At 47.0% G+C, this 16,638-nt stretch overlaps 1 protein-coding gene across 3 annotated transcripts; it reads left to right on the top strand.

The window, feature by feature from the left end:
* Window positions 1-5,546: 5,546 nt before the first annotated feature.
* LOC115599563 (ectonucleoside triphosphate diphosphohydrolase 4-like) lies at window positions 5,547-16,262 on the top strand. Of its 3 annotated transcripts, XM_030464130.1 has the most exons (13): window positions 5,547-5,672; window positions 6,603-6,708; window positions 7,519-7,716; window positions 8,815-9,020; window positions 10,461-10,611; window positions 10,707-10,810; window positions 11,462-11,521; window positions 11,612-11,742; window positions 12,711-12,877; window positions 12,963-13,287; window positions 13,990-14,075; window positions 14,288-14,449; window positions 15,218-16,262. In XM_030464130.1, the coding sequence occupies exons 2-13, from the start codon at window positions 6,701-6,703 to the stop codon at window positions 15,444-15,446; spliced, it is 1,827 nt and encodes a 608-aa protein (XP_030319990.1). In that variant the 5' UTR covers window positions 5,547-5,672; window positions 6,603-6,700; the 3' UTR covers window positions 15,447-16,262. The 3 variants fall into 3 exon arrangements, with proteins under 3 accessions (XP_030319990.1, XP_030319988.1, XP_030319989.1); XM_030464128.1 differs by lacking the exons at window positions 5,547-5,672; window positions 6,603-6,708 and adding an exon at window positions 7,043-7,054 and having other exon boundaries at window positions 11,612-11,766; XM_030464129.1 differs by lacking the exons at window positions 5,547-5,672; window positions 6,603-6,708 and adding an exon at window positions 7,175-7,224 and having other exon boundaries at window positions 11,612-11,766.
* The last annotated feature ends 376 nt before the right edge of the window (window positions 16,263-16,638 follow it).

Below are 16,638 nucleotides of genomic sequence, written 5' to 3'. Positions count from 1 at the left end.
GAGTCTGTCTGGTCTGGATTTTTATCCCATCACACATCCCACGGGCAGGGAAAGGAGCACCCCGTGTTTTTGGGACATTTTTTCCTGGCGTGGTTCAAAAATCCCCCCTCTGGTTTTACAAACCCTTCCTTGGAACCAAGCAACCATCCCCTTGTTCCTCCCAGGGCCCTTCCTGCATCCCAGGATGACGAGCAGCTCCTTTGGGAACTCCCCATAAGGCAGGGGAAAAAAAAAAACCTACAGAGTGAAGTTATTTACACCACGAAACCCTGAGCTGGGCTGACAAATCCCTACAAAATTCCTGCCCGCAATGTCCTGGCATCGTGGAATGATCATGGAATCATGGAATCATAGGATGGGCTGGGATGGAAGGGACCTCAGAGCTCATCAAGTCCAACCCTTGATCCACTCCTGCTGCAGTTCCCAGCCCATGGCACTCAGTGCCACATCCAGGCTCTTTGGAAAGATCTCCAGACACAGAGAATCCACTATGCTCGAGTCCTTTCACCAGCCCAGTTGCCTCCTTTGGACGCGCTCTGGGACCTCAATCTCCTTCCTGAAATGAGGAGCCCAGAACTGGACACAGGACTCGAGGTGTGGCCTCACCAGAGCTGAGCACAGGGGCAGAAGAAGCTGAAGAGGAGGCAGCAGTGTGCCCAGGTGGCCAAGAATTCCAAGGGCATCCTGGGCTGGCTCAGGAAGAGCGTGGCCAGCAGGTCCAGGGAAGGGATTCTGCCCCTGTGCTCAGCTCTGGGGAGGCCACAGCTTGAGTCCTGTGTCCAGTTCTGGGCCCCTCAGCTCAGGAAGTTCAGGAAGGAGCTTGAGGTGCTGGAGCAGGTGCAGAGAAGAGCAAGGAGGCTGTGAAGGGATCCAGCAGAATTGCTGTGAGGAAGGGCTGAGGGAGCTGGGGGTGTTGAGGCTGGAGAAGAGGAGGCTCAGGGGAGACCTCATCACTCTCTGCAACTCCCTGAAAGGAGGTTGGAGCCAGGGGGGGGTTGGGCTCTTTTCCCAGGCAACTCTCAGCAAGACAAGAGGGCAGGGTCTCAAGTTGTGCCAGGGGAGGTTTAGGTTGGAGATGAGAAAGAATTTCTTTCTGGAGAGGGTGATCAGGCATTGGAATGGGCTGCCCAGGGAAGGAGTGGATTCTCCGTGTCTGGAGATCTTTCCAAAGAGCCTGGATGTGGCACTGAGTGCCATGGGCTGGGAACTGCAGCAGGAGTGGATCAAGGCTTGGACTTGATGAGCTCTGAGCTCCCTTCCAACCCAGCCCATCCTAGGATTCCATGATTCTTGTCAATCCAGACTCCCAGCTCCCTTTCTGCCACTCTGTGCCCAGCCTGGAGCTCCCCATGGGGTTGTTGTGGCCAAAGTGCAGGACCCGGCACTTGGAATGTTGAACCTCATCCCATTGGGATCATCCCAACTCTCCAGTCCTTTGGACCTGCTCCAGCACCTCAAGCTCCTTCCTGAACTTCCTGAGCTGAGGGGCCCAGAACTGGACACAGGACTCAAGCTGTGGCCTCCCCAGAGCTGAGCACAGGGGCAGAATCCCTTCCCTGGACCTGCTGGCCACGCTCTTCCTGAGCCAGCCCAGGATGCCATTGGCCTTCTTGGCCACCTGGGCACACTGCTGCCTCCTGTTCAGACCCCAAGGTCTGAGCCCTCCCTTGGTCCCAAATCTCCTCCCTTGGGGTCTCTTCCCTCCAGGATGTTTTTTTCCCCAGCCAGAGTTGCCAGAAAGGGACGGGAGAAATGAGGGAAAAACCTGCAGAATGAGGAGAAAGGCTCCTGCCTGGGCAGAGGGCGCTGCCCAAGGGACCCCAGGCCCGTCTGGTGTCACCCCACAGCTGATTAGGGGCACCCAGGGCTCCTTATCCCATCCCCTGGCAGGGCAGGACACCCCGATAAGGCAGGAGGGGCCCTTTGGGAGGTGCCACCTGTGGGGAGCCCCACAGCTTGGGGCTTATCGACCAGAGCCAGGAGTAGAGATATGGTTTTTCTTTTTTTTTTTTTTTTTTCTTTTTTTTTTTCTTCTTTTCTTTTTTCCCCCCTTTTTTCCTTTGTATTTTTTTTTTGTTTTCCCTTTTCTTCCCTTTCCTCACCCTTTTTTTCCTTTTTTTTTCCTTTTTTTCCTTTTCCCCCCTTTCATTTGATGTAAAAATGGGAAAAATAAATTAAAAAAAAATTAAAAAGTCTAAAAAATTAAAAATTAAAAAAGTAAAAAAATAAAAAATTAAAAAAAACTAATAATAAAATAATAAAATAAATAAATAAAGAGCTGGTGGTTTCCCTGCCCACAGGGAGGGAATTTATTTCTTTTAATGGAAAAATGGGAAAAATAAATTAAAGAATAATTAAAAAATAGAAAAAAAATTTAAAAAATAATAATTAAAAATTTTAAAATAAATAATAATAATTTTAAAATAAATAAACAAAAAAAACCCTAGGGGTTTCCCTGTCCACAGGGAGGGGATTTTCTTTTTGATGGAAAAATGGGAAAAATAAATAAATAAAAAAATAAATAATAAAAACTTGAAAATTAAATAAATAACAACAACAATAATAATAATAACATTTAAAAAAAGAGCTGGTGGTTTCCCTGCCCACAGGGAGGCAGGTTTTTTTTTTATTGAAAAATGGGAAAAATAAATAGTTTTAATTTTATTTAATTTTAATTAATTAATTTTAATTTTTTACTTGATATTTTATTTATTTTTATTTAATTTAAATTTAATTTTCCATTTTAATTTTTAATTTTTTAATTGCCCCTGGTAATATTTTCATGAGAGGCAGAGCCCCACCTGGATAATTAACTTGATAATTAGCTTGCCCTAAAAAAACCACCGAGGAGATGAGGGCTTTCCAGTTTAAAATGAAAAAATATGAATTAAAAATAAATTAAAAAATAAATGAAAGATAAATTAAAAAAAGGAGATGAGGCCTTTGCAGTTTAAAATTAAAAAAAGATAAATAAAAACTAAAGAAAAAATAAATAAGAAAAGGGGAATTGAGGGCTTTGCAGTTTAAAATTTAAAAAAAACAAATTAAAAAACCCAAATAAATAAAAAATAATAAAATAAAATAAATAAATAAATACAAATCAAACAATCCCCATCATTTCCTGCAGCTCGGTGTCTCTCTGTGTTTCCTCTCCCTTTCCCAGGGGCTCTGTGCCCCATCCAGCAGCTCCCAGCCCCTCGCTGTCCCCATCACCCCAAACCCTGGGGGTGCTGCCCCCCCCCCAGCTGCCCCCTCTCTGCTCCCCCTGCTCTGCCTGGGGGGGATCAGGGGGGGGTTTGTGCCCCCAGATAGGGACAGGGACACCCCAACCCCCACACCCTGCTGGGGCTGTCGGGATCCTCCCAGCCCCTCCTGTCCCTTGGGAATCTGGGGTGCACAAAGGACCCGGGGAGATTGGGGGGATGATCCGGGGTCACCATCCATCCATCCATCCATCCATCCATCCATCCATCCATCCATCCATCATCATCATGAGGCAGGAGGGCTCTGCAGAGGGACCTGGAGAGACTGGAGAGTTGGGATGATCCCAATGGGATGAGGTTCAACATTCCAAGTGCTGGGTCCTGCACTTTTGGTGACAACAACCCTAAAAACTACACAGCAGAAAAGGCAAGGCCTTTGACACCGTCTCCCAGAGCATCCTCCTGAAGAAGCTGTCAGCCCATGGATCAGCCAGGAGCACTCTGTGCTGGGTCAGGAACTGCTGGAACGGGCCCAGAGAGTGGTGCTGAACGGGGCTGCCTCAAAATGGCGGCTGTGGTGTCCCCCAGGGATCAGTGTTGGGCCCAGTGCTGTTCAATATCTTTAGTGAGGATTTAGGTGAGGGGATTGAGTCCATCATCAGCAAATTCACAGGTGACACCAAGCTGGGGGGAGTGTGGATCAGCTGGAAGGCAGGAGGGCTCTGCAGAGGGACCTGGACAGACTGGAGAGTTGGGATGATCCCAAGGGGATGAGGTTCAACATTCCAAGGGCCGGGTCCTGCACTTTGGCCACAACAACCCCATGGGGAGCTCCAGGCTGGGCACAGAGTGGCAGAAAGGGAGCTGGGAGTCTGGATTGACAAGAATCCTGGAATCCTAGGATGGGTTGGGTTGGAAGGGAGCTCAGAGCTCATCAAGTCCAAGCCTTGATCCACTCCCACTGCAGTTCCCAGCCCATGGCACTCAGTGCCACATCCAGGCTCTTTGGAAAGATCTCCAGACACGGAGAATCCACTACTTCAGGAAGTTCAGGAAGGAGCTTGAGGTGCTGGAGCAGGTGCAGAGAAGAGCAAGGAGGCTGTGAAGGGATCCAGCAGAATTGCTGTGAGGAAGGGCTGAGGGAGCTGGGGGTGTTGAGGCTGGAGAAGAGGAGGCTCAGGGGAGACCTCATCACTCTGCAACTCCCTGAAAGGAGGTTGGAGCCAGGGGGGGGTTGGGCTCTTTTCCCAGGCAACTCTCAGCAAGACAAGAGGGCAGGGTCTCAAGTTGTGCCAGGGAGTTTAGGTTGGAGATGAGAAAGAATTTCTTTCTGGAGAGGTGTATCAGGCATTGGAATGGGCTGCCCAGGGAAGGAGTGGATTCTCCGTGTCTGGAGATCTTTCCAAAGAGCCTGGATGTGGCACTGAGTGCCATGGGCTGGGAACCACGGGGGGAGTGGATCAAGGGTTGGACTTGATGAGCTCTGAGCTCCCTTCCAACCCAGCCCATCCTATGATTCCAGGATTCTATGATTCAAATAATGATTTTTTCCCCTGCCAGCAGCTGGGAACAACTCTGCCTGCCCAATCCTGGCCCATTCCTCCAGAGTCTCCCCTGGCTCTGCTTCCCGACCTGCGGGATAATGGAACGGGATTTTTTTCCCAGTATTTTCCATATTCTGAGCCCCCTCTTGGCCTGGGAAAACCCAAAATGTGCTGGGGGCACCGAAACCACCTCCAGCCCCCCCAAACCTCCTGGGGAGCTGCTGCCTTTCCACACCGGGAAACAGCCCTGACTGGACCTTTTCCTTTTCCTTTTCCTTTTCCTTTTCCTTTTCCTTTTCCTTTTCCTTTTCCTTTTTCCTTTCTTCTTTTTTTCTTTCCCTTTCCTTTTCCTTATCCTTTTTCTTTTCCTTTTTCCTTTCTTCTTTTCCTTTTCCTTTTCCCTTTCCTTTTTCTTTTCCTTTTCCCTTTCTTCTTTTTCTCTCTCTTTCTCCTTTCCCTTTCCCTTTCCCTTCCCCTTTCCCTCTGCACTGACCACGCCCCTCTCGCTTTGACCCCGCCCCCTTCCTAAGCCCCACCCTCCACCCCTCTCTACTACTATACGTCACATCCGGCGGCGCACCCGGAAGTGGCGGTTGCTATGCGGCGGGGCGAGCGGTGAGCGGGGAATCGGCGGCTCCGGGCGGGAGGGAACGGGGGGTAACGGGGACACCGAGAGGGCCCTTCCCGGCCCGGGGAAGCTCCTAGAAGCCTCTGGGTGCTGAGGGTGCTGCCGCCTTCCCGGGAGGAGCGGGGTGGGGGGGAGGCCGGGCCCTGCGGCCTGCCCGGGGCCGTGAGGCGGGGGAGCTGCCCCGGCCCTGCTCCCGGGCTCTGGCCCTCCCGGTGCGGGTCTGTGGGGACCTTTGGGAGCGGGAGGCATTCGCGCCGTGGCTTCGTGGCACTCAGGGAAGGTCTTGTCCCCCCGTGGGTGCGTGGCAGGGCTGTGAGACCACCGGAGAGAGTGGGAGAAGAGGGAGAGCCCGGAGCTGGCAGCTTTGAGTCGGGTTTGGGGGTGTTTGGGAAGTGGTGGTGATGGTTTGGTCTGTCTAGGGTCTGGGTTTTGGTTTTTAATAAGGAATTAGTGGAGTAGGGGCTCTGCTGCCTCGCCCTGAGCAGAGCAGTGGGTCCTGCACCCCAGGGTCCTGCACTTTGGGTTGTGCACCTTAGGGTCTTGCACCCTAGGATTCTGCACCTTAAGGTTCTGTCCCTTGGGGTTCTGCACCCCGGGGTTCTGCACCTTGGGGTTCTGCTCCCCAGCGTCCTGCCCAGGGGTTCTGTCCCTTCAGGTTCTGTCCCTTCGTGTTCTGCTCCCCAGGGTTCTGCTCCCCAGGGTTCTGTCCCTTGGGGTTCTGCATCCCAGAATCCTCCACCCCAGGGTCCTGTCCCTTGGGGTCCTGTCCCTTGGGGTCCTGTCCCTTGGGGTCCTGTTCCCCAGGGTTCTGTCCCTCGGGGTTCTGCACCTTGGGGTTCTGTGCCTTGGGGTTGTGCTCCTCTTGCCCAGCTCTGGTCACTTGGTCCCTCTGCAGGGATGGGATTGGGATGAGTCCCCAGTTCCTCAGAACAACTTTTCCCAGTTCTTTCCTGTGCAGAGGGCACATCCCCAGGGTCCCTTTGTGTCCCCTTCTCCTGCCCATTCCCCAGGGAAATTCTGGTTGGCATTGAGAGGAGCCAACTCCAGACCCAACTTTTATTCCTCAGCACTTTTCCAGCCCTGCACTGGATTTTCCTTCTCCTCAGGAGCCCCAAACTGGTCCCAGTGCTCCCAGTGTGGCCTCACCAGTGCTGGGGGGGAAGGGGAGCAGCAGCAGTGCTACCTCCAACATCCTCTAACAAATCCTCTCTTTTCTTTTGGATTCAGGAGCAGAGGAGCAATGGATTTGGGAATGCTGGATGTGCCTTGTCAGGCAGAGGGCACTGGTTGATGGCTGAGCCCCAACTGGTTTCTACTGGTCCAAAATGGGGAGGTAAGGATCCCAAAAGGAACTCTCAGATGGAGCTGGGATAGGGGACAGGGAAGGAAAGGGAAAAAGAATTCCTGAGGAATCCTGGATTCAGAGGTGGGAATAGTGTTGGAGGAACCTGGCACTGGTTGATGGCTGAGCCCCAACTGGTCTTCACTGGTCCAAAGTGGAGAGGTAAGGATCCCAAAAGGAACTGTCAGATGGAGCTGGGGTAGAGAGAGGACAGGGAAGGAAGGGGAGAAGGAATTCCTGAGGAATCCTGGATTTAGGGGTGGGAATAGTGTTGGAAGAACCTGGCACTGGTTGATGGCTGAGCTCCAACTGGTTTCTGCTGGTCCAAAATGGGGAGGTAAGGATCCCAAAAGGAACTCTCAGATGGAGCTGGGATAGAGAGAGGACAGGGAAGGAAGGGGAGAAGGAATTCCTGAGGAATCCTGGATTTAGGGGTGGAAATAGTAAGAACCTGACACTGGTTGATGGCTGAGCCCCAACTGGTTTCTACTGGTCCAGAATGGGGAGGTAAGGATCCCAAAGGGAACTCTCAGATGGAGCTGGGGTAGAGAGAGGACAGGGAAGGAAGGGGAGAAGGAATTCCTGAGGAATCCTGGACTCAGAGGTGGGAGGAACCAGGTCTGGTTGGAATTCCTGGGATTCCAGGATTACATATAAAATAAAATAAAATAAAATAAAATAAAATAAAATAAAATAAAATAAAATAAAATTCCAACCTCTTCTGAAGAACTTCCTCACCCCAGGCTGCTCCCAGACTCGTGGCTTTTCCAAGCTGATTTCTTTTCCTCTTGGAATTTTCAGGCTCAGCATCTCCTGCCTGCTCCCTGCCTCTTGGCACTTCAGCATCTCCCCCGTGGGGTGCCCACGGGTGTTTCACACCACGTTACGCCAGGTGGTGGTGCTGGGGATCCTGGCGGCCGCGGCCTCGCTGCTCTGCTACTCCCTGCTGGTGATCCGGAGTAAATACGGGAGAGCTTCCCGGGAGAGGAGGTTCCAGAGGTGAGGAGTGGGCAGGGAGGGAATGTCCTGCTGCTCTGCACCACCCCTGCTGGGGGGTTCTGTGTGGAAAAGCCCCGAGTGGAAAGGGAGTAAAATATCCTGGGTTTTAGTGAGGGTTTTCATAGCTGAGGGGGGTTTGATTTGTTTAAAATGATGAATTGGAAAAGAATTTAAATGTAATTTATTGAAAATAATGGAGTTTTCTTGAAAAGAATTTAAATTTAATGTATTTAAAAGAATGGACTTTTATTTAGAATAATGAACTTTTATTTAAAAGAATGACATTGTATTTAGAATAATGACATTTTATTTAATGGGACTTTATTTAATGGGACTTTATTTAATGGGACTTTATTTAATGGGACTTTATTTAATGGGACTTTATTTAATGAGACTTTATTTAATGGGACTTTATTTAATGAGACTTTTTATTTAATGAGACTTTTTATTTAATGAGACTTTTTATTTAATGAGACTTTTTATTTAATGAGACTTTTTATTTAATGAGACTTTATTTAAAATAATTATTATTTAAAATAAATTTTATTTAAAATGATTAATTATTATTTAAAATCTTATTTAAAATAATTTGAATGTGATTTATTTAAAATAATGAAATTTTATTTATTTAAAATAATTTACTTACAATTTGATTTAAAATAATTTATTTACAATTTGATTTAAAATTATTTACAATTTTATTTAAAGTAATTTATTTACAATTTTATTTATTTAAAATAATTTAATTACAATTTTATTTATTTAAAATAATTTAATTACAATTTTATTTAAAATAATTTATTTACAATTTAATTTATTTAAAATAATTTATTTAAAATAATGAAATTTAATTAATTCCTACCTTGCTGAGTTCTCTATCTCTGCACCATCTCAGGTTGATTGCAGCAGCAAAACCATTGGGCAACCCCCCATTTTCTAGGTGGTTTTTTCACCCTTACCCCATAAACTTGAATTCTTAGGGCAGGAATTCCCTTTTTGGGTGCAAGAAAACCTCTTCTTCCTACCATGAAAACTCTTCCTGGTGTTGAAAGACTTCCATATGGAGCTGAATAATTTTATTTTATTTTCTTTTCCCAGATACCTCTCCAGGGTGGGGGACACCGAGGCCACGGACACCTCCAACCCCAACCTCAGCTATGGGATCGTGGTGGATTGTGGCAGCAGTGGCTCCAGGATCTTTGTCTATTGCTGGCCCAGGCACAATGGGAACCCCCACGACCTCCTGGACATCCAACAGATGAGGGACAAAAACAGGAAACCAGTGGTTATGAAAATTAAACCAGGTATTTGGGGGAGATGGATTTTATTTTGCTTCATTAAGAACTGGCTGGAACGGGCCCAGAGAGTGGTGCTGAACGGGGCTGCCTCAAAATGGCGGCTGTGGTGTCCCCCAGGGATCAGTGTTGGGCCCAGTGCTGTTCAATATCTTTAGTGAGGATTTAGGTGAGGGGATTGAGTCCATCATCAGCAAATCTGCAGGTGACACCAAGCTGGGGGGAGTGTGGATCAGCTGGAAGGCAGGAGGGCTCTGCAGAGGGACCTGGAGAGACTGGAGAGTTGGGATGATCCCAAGGGGATGAGGTTCAACATTCCAAGTGCCGGGTCCTGCACTTTGGCCACAACAACCCCATGGGGAGCTCCAGGCTGGGCACAGAGTGGCAGAAAGGGAGCTGGGATTGCCAGGAAGCTGAAGAGGAGGCAGCAGTGTGCCCAGGTGGCCAAGAAGGCCAAGGGCATCCTGGGCTGGCTCAGGAAGAGCGTGGCCAGCAGGTCCAGGGAAGGGATTCTGCCCCTGTGCTCAGCTCTGGGGAGGCCACAGCTTGAGTCCTGTGTCCAGTTCTGGGCCCCTCAGCTCAGGAAGTTCAGGAAGGAGCTTGAGGTGCTGGAGCAGGTGCAGAGAAGAGCAAGGAGGCTGTGAAGGGATCCAGCAGAATTGCTGTGAGGAAGGGCTGAGGGAGCTGGGGGTGTTGAGGCTGGAGAAGAGGAGGCTCAGGGAAGACCTCATCACTCTCTGCAACTCCCTGAAAGGAGGTTGGAGCCAGGGGGGGGTTGGGCTCTTTTCCCAGGCAACTCTCAGCAAGACAAGAGGGCAGGGTCTCAAGTTGTGCCAGGGGAGGTTTAGGTTGGAGATGAGAAAGAATTTCTTTCTGGAGAGGGTGATCAGGCATTGGAATGGGCTGCCCAGGGAAGGAGTGGATTCTCCGTGTCTGGAGATCTTTCCAAAGAGCCTGGATGTGGCACTGAGTGCCATGGGCTGGGAACTGCAGCAGGAGTGGATCAAGGGTTGGACTTGATGAGCTCTGAGCTCCCTACCAACCCAGCCCATCCTATGATTTCAGGATTCTATTAATTTGCTTTTTCAAACCCTGTCTGCAGAGGGGGAGAGTGTGGCTCTCCTCCAGATTTCTGTATTTTTTTGCTTTGCAGAGAGCTTTGCTCTGTTTCTCAGTTTGAAGGAGGGGAGAAGGGTTTCTGTGTGGACTGAGCTGCTTGGTTCTGTTTTTTCAGTGAAAAAAAAGAGAAAAAATATAAGATTTCTCTCAAGCTCTTTAACCAATCACATAAATCAGTAACAAACCTCATACAGGGCTTTGGGGATGAGTTACTCTTGGCTTTATTTCTTATTTCTGGAGGTTTTTTCCTCCTGGGGGTTAGGATTAGCAGGATTTTTCCAGGAAATTCCCAAAGCTTGAGTTTTTTCTCTTTGATTTCTCCCTCATCAGGCATCTCAGAGTTTGCTAGCTCTCCTGAGAAGGTCAGTGATTACATCTCCCCACTCCTCAGCTTTGCTGCTGAACACGTGCCACGTGCAAAACACAAAGAGACTCCTCTTTATATCCTGTGCACTGCAGGGATGAGGATTCTGCCAGAAAGGTGATTTTTTTTCTCTTTATTTTTTTACCTTTTGGAGCAGTGATCCTGGGGGTTCCTCCTCCTTTTAACTCTTTCCCAACTCTGGTGTTTTGCAGCCAGCAGAAGGCAATACTTGAAGATCTGCTCACTGATATTCCTGTGCATTTTGATTTCCTCTTCTCAGACTCCCACGCAGAGGTTATTTCAGGGAAACAGGAAGGTAGGGGAACTTTGGAAAATTTACATTTTAAAAGTTTATTCAACTTAATTCAGTTTTTTGCTGCTTTTTGAAAATTCTGGTTTGGTTGGGAGACCTCATTCCTCAGCAGCAACATATTGAGCGTGGACATGCTCAGCTGCTGCAATCCTTTAACTTGTCTGAGTGCTTTCTAATGAGCAGTGCAATTAATTTCTCATTAATTTCTTCCTAATTATGTGCTCAGCAGGAATTTTAACCCATTTTCCCTGGCTTTGGGGTGGGCAGGGTAAAGATAACCCACAACATCCTTGAGGGAGGAAGCTTTGCTGGGAAAAAGGGTTTCTAAAGGAGCAATGCTTGGAGGTGATGAGCTTCCTGGAGGCTTAAAATAACTTTTAAAGCTAATTTGCCTGAAATTGGCTCATCAGATTGCCTTTAATCCCTTAAATTAGGATTTTTATTACAGCTTTGACCTGGAGAGAAGGGATAGAATAAATTCTCAGGTATTTCTGTTTAACTCTGCTTGACTGCAGAGTATTTTTTGATGGAAATCTGAGCAGTTATCTATCTTAACTCCTGTTAAGGGTTAACAGGAGAGTGGCACCACATCCCACTTGGATTTAAGGGGATTTGTACCAACAATTCCTGAGATCTTTTCCCTTTTACACCCAGGAGTTTACGCCTGGATCGGCATCAACTTCGTCCTGGGCAGATTCGAGCATACAGATGATGGTAACTATCAAGAACTTCTTTAGATGTAAAGGAGTACTGCTTCAACCCTTCCAGTTGTATTTTTCCTTGCTTTTTCCTGGTGTTTTCCAGAGGATGAAGCCATTGTGGAGGTGCATGTCCCAGGCAGTGAGAACAGGGAAGTCATCCTCCGTAAGAGGACTGTGGGTATTCTAGACATGGGCGGAGTGTCGACTCAGATAGCATATGAAGTCCCTAAAACTGTAAGCTTTGCCTCTTCACAGCAGGTTATTATCTGTGCAACTTTCTTCTTTTGCCTTTTTTTGAGTTATTTCAATGCATATTTGTTGTCTTGTGTTTGGTTTTTGGGTGGTTTTGGTTTTTTTTTTTTCTTCCCCTTTTGGTTTGAGTCGTGTCCTTCGTTGCATCACGTGCCCAAAGCAAGGCAGGAGGAGATGAGTCACAGCTCATTTGTGCTTTGTTTATTCAGAAACTTGAGTTCAATTGGTGGAATTTGCCACTCATTTTTTCAGTGAACATGCATTCTTTCTGCCTCTGCATGTATCTACAGTTCTTTTAATTTGTGTAATCCTGAAGGGATTGTTTCCTGCAGTTTAGAAGCCCAGAGCTGTGTGGTTCTTCAAATAAGTTCTGGTTTAAGCTATGACTTTTCTTTCCAGCTGAGTTGGTAGAAACTGAGTTAACAGATCATGGGGTAACTGTACACTTTGGTTAAATGTCACCTACACCAGTTCTTCTGTTGTAGAAAGCCAATTTCCTTGTTTTAAATGGAACACAAGTTGCTCAGACTTAAATCCAGTGAATCCTAGAGTAATTCCTGAATTTTTGCAGCTGGATAGCCTCCCATTAACAGCATGAAGAAACAATCTAAATTAAAAGTAGGATAAAAGCCCTAATGCACTGTCATGAGGATGGATGTATTTATTAAATGATGGAATTCCTGTGCTGCAGGTTTTAATAACTCCAGGAGAGTCAGCAGATTGCTGCCCTCAGATAGGAACTGCAAATAGGAAGAGTTGCAGATGATTTCTAGCAACTGTTGTCTGGCTCTACCTGAACAGAAACTGATGTAAAATAAGTGTTCTGATCATGGAACCCTCTCCAGGTTCCCAGACAGGGAAGTTTCAAGCTGTCAGAGGCCTCCATTTGTGCCAAGAACTCCCCTGTAGGTTCTGTTTCATAGGATTTACACCTCATCTTCTTTCTCCAGGAGGAAGTAGCCAAAAACTTACTTGCAGAATTCAACCTGGGCTGTGATGCTCATCAGACTGAGCATGTCTACAGGGTCTATGTGGCCACATTCCTTGGTTTTGGAGGGAATGCAGCACGCCAGAGGTATGAAGACAGTTTGTTTACCAGCACAGTCCTCAAAAACAGGTAACCTGGCTCTTTGCATCACCCCTGCCTTCACCCAACCCCCTCCTGCTGCCCAGTTTGTGACTCTCTTTGCTCTTTTACACAGACTGCTGGGCACACAGACTGGCCTGACTTGGGATTCACCTTACCTGGATCCTTGCCTGCCTCTGGATGCTGAGGATGAGATCCAGCAGAAGGGGCAGAAGTTGTACCTGAGGGGCACAGGGGATTTCCAACTCTGTCGAGAGATCATTCAGCCCTTCATGAACAAGACCAATGAGACCCAGACATCCCTGAATGGGGTCTATCAGCCTGCTGTGCACTTTCAGAACAGTGAATTTTATGGCTTCTCAGAGTTCTACTACTGCACTGAGGACGTGCTACGCATGGGAGGAGATTACAATGCTGCTAAATTTACTAAAGCTGCAAAGGTAAAGTGGGGTCAAAATGAGTTTCCTCATTCACAGCAGCTTCTCTGGGGTTTTTTCTGCAAGTCTTGCAAGAAAGCTTTTCCTTTAAAGAGTCCAAACTTTTACCCTGCATTCAGCTTTCACTGGGTAACTCTCTTCTCATGGAATTTTTTTTTTTTTAGAATACTTATTTTAAGGTACAGCAGGAAAGTTGACTGGAGGGGGAATGAGACTTGAGGTAGAGCTCCAGCAGAACTGTTGGGAATGGGGAAATCTGAGGTGCTTCTACCTTTGGGGATGTGTTGGACGTGCTTGTTTTTGGGGAAATCCTTAGGAAAAGGATTTCTTCTCTTTATACATTTTGTACAAACTATTGGATCAGTCTGGGGACTGATTTTTTTTTTTTGTAAAGTCTACAACATAAAGCAAGAGAGATGTGACCTGTTTGTGGCTGGTCTAAAAATCATCTATTTTTCATCTCCAAGTAGATGACCAAAGAACTGAAGTGCCACTCAATTTTAATTTAACCTGAAGCACCAAGTTTGGGTCAGTTTTACAGAAGACACCATTAAATTAGTGATTTACCAACAAGGGAAGCTGTAACTCTTGAGTTTTCTGGCTTTTGGCATTTAGAGAACATCTTAGCTAGGGGTGTTTCTCTTCTTAAGGCAGAAGCCATGTTGAAGTCTTTTTTTTTTCTTTTTTTTTTTATCTATTTTGAAGGATTATTGTGCCACTAAGTGGTCTGTCCTGAGGGAACGTTTTGACCGTGGTCTTTATGCCTCACATGCTGATCTCCACAGGTTGAAGTAAGTTGGTGTTTGTACAGCAAATTCATTCACCCACAGCTTCCAGAGAGAGGTCATATCCATCTGATCCATTTAATGAAATCACAGGAAGTGTGAATAGAACCTTAAATATTGCATCAGCCATAGAAAAAAAAAAAAAAAAGTCCTGAGAATTGTGCTTCACAGCCCCTCAAAAAACTTCTCCCCTGATTTCATGCCCCCTCTTTCCATAGGTACCAGTGTTTCAAGTCTGCCTGGATGTATGAAGTGTTTCACAGGGGTTTCTCTTTTCCTGTGAGTTACAACCATCTGAAAACAGCTCTGCAGGTTTATGACAAAGAGGTGCAATGGACCCTGGGAGCCATTCTTTACAGAACAAGGTTTTTACCTTTAAGGTAAAAATTGCCCCTGGTGAGGCCACAGCTTGAGTCCTGTGTCCAGTTCTGGGCCCCTCAGCTCAGGAAGTTCAGGAAGGAGCTTGAGGTGCTGGAGCAGGTGCAGAGAAGAGCAAGGAGGCTGTGAAGGGATCCAGCAGAATTGCTGTGAGGAAGGGCTGAGGGAGCTGGGGGTGTTGAGGCTGGAGAAGAGGAGGCTCAGGGGAGACCTCATCACTCTCTGCAAGTCCCTGAAAGGAGGTTGGAGCCAGGGGGGGGTTGGGCTCTTTTCCCAGGCAACTCTCAGCAAGACAAGAGGGCAGGGTCTCAAGTTGTGCCAGGGGAGGTTTAGGTTGGAGATGAGAAAGAATTTCTTTCTGGAGAGGGTGATCAGGCATTGGAATGGGCTGCCCAGAGGAAGGAGTGGATTCTCCGTGTCTGGAGATCTTTCCAAAGAGCCTGGATGTGGCACTGAGTGCCATGGGCTGGGAACTGCAGCAGGAGTGGATCAAGGGTTGGACTTGATGAGCTCTGAGCTCCCTTCCAACCCAGCCCATTCCATGATTCTAAGTTTTGGTTCCTCAAATGTCTGGTGTGGGGGGTTTCTGAAGGGAAGGAGCAGAGAGCAAAGCAGCTGGCAGACAGAGGGAGACAAAATGATGGTTTTAGTGCAACCTCAGTCCAGATTAAGGGAATTAATAAAGATTATGCAATTAAAAGGGGCTCTGTTTGGTGCGGGGAGAGACAGAGGTTGAGCTGATGCCTGTTATCCCTCTGATTTCTTTCCAGAGACATCCAGCAAGAAAACTTCCGTGGCACTCACTCCCATTGGAGGAGCTTCTCCTTTGTTTACAATCACTATTTGTTCTTTGTCTGTTTTCTGGTTGTGCTGCTCTCCATCCTGCTTTACCTCCTGAGGCTCAGAAGGATCCACAGGCGAATGTTAAGGAACAGTTCCTCTCCTTCCCTCTGGATGGAGGAGGGTCTTCCACCACAGAAGATCCCAGAACCTTTATGAGAGGCTGTGTTGGAGACCTTTGGTTGGACTTGCTACCCAAAAAGCCATTTTTGCCTCAGGGTTCCTCCTTTTTTTGTCCCTTGAAAGCATGGAAGGAGCAGATTGCCAAGAGCATGAAACCCAGCTGGGCTTTGGAAACAGGAAAATGGGGTCACCTTGGCTTAGTCTCATTGGACAATATCAGCCAAAAATCACTTTTTTCTTTAATATTGCACTTTGGTGTGTGATGGGGTGAGCAAAAACTTGTCAGGAAATGAGCAGCAGCAGCTTGAGCTGTGTGTGGTAAGAGAATGAGTGTGAATTCTCATCCCTTGGGGGAGATGGAAATCCTGCTAGGATGAGGACTGGCTTTGTTTTCCAGATTCCAGGATTGAAACCACTTCAATTCTGAGTCAAAGCAAAGGAAATGCAGGGTTTTCAGGAGAAAACCACCTCTTAGAGCAGTTCAGTCTTGATTTTATAATCAGTGCTGGGTTGGAGAAGGAAAAATCTCTTTGCACCCAATGCTGTGCTTCCACAAAATCAGTTTTATTTATGAGTTTCCTTTTTATGTCTTGAAAGCTAGAGCTTTGGAGTGGCACAAGTCACTGCTTTTTAATCCTTGATTTCTGTTCCATAATCACCCAGAGATCTCCCTGAAACTCCAGTGAGCTGCAGAGAACTGGAATGTGCTTTAGGGTTTTGTTTCTGCTAGAGTAGCCATGCACACAGTGTTCCTTTGGGTTTGGAGCATTCTGATTTGTTAATTTATATTTTATTTAAAACTGTTAATTTTACTTGAAAGCAAGATTTATCCATGATTAAAAGTGGGATTTCTATCAACTTCTGGTGTCTGGTGAATCCTTGCACTTTGCTCACTGTAGCCAACTGGCAAAACTTCCTCCTCTTCTAGTGAAAATCCTGGAAAAATGGATGCTTTTGGGGAGCTAGACAGCTTCATACCCTTTTTATCAAACTTCAGGTGCAGTTTGAGCTAAAAATTGGCATTTTTGGGGCTGTTTTGTTTCTTTTTGATAAGCTTTTGGGGGGAATTGAGGTTTGATCTGAACTGCAGCCACACTCAGGTGCTGAACACCTTCCTCCTTCCATCCAGTGTCTGCAGGAGTTTGTTGCAGAATTACCTGGAAATCTGATGGAATTTTGAAGCAGCAAGGAGAATCTTTACCTGGATGTTCAGGAATAACAAATTACA

Source organism: Calypte anna, chromosome 22 (genome assembly GCF_003957555.1).
Source record: "Calypte anna isolate BGI_N300 chromosome 22, bCalAnn1_v1.p, whole genome shotgun sequence".
NCBI lineage: Eukaryota > Metazoa > Chordata > Aves > Apodiformes > Trochilidae > Calypte > Calypte anna.
This window is presented reverse-complemented; position numbering and strand designations above follow the sequence as displayed.

What these genes read in the sequence shown, in the direction of transcription:
- LOC115599563 (XM_030464128.1), top strand. An exon ending in GCTGATCTCCACAGGTTGAA is followed by an intron (nt 14,076 to 14,287) that starts GTAAGTTGGTGT and finishes CTCTTTCCATAG; the next exon opens with GTACCAGTGTTTCAAGTCTG. An exon ending in ACAAGGTTTTTACCTTTAAG is followed by an intron (nt 14,450 to 15,217) that starts GTAAAAATTGCC and finishes ATTTCTTTCCAG; the next exon opens with AGACATCCAGCAAGAAAACT.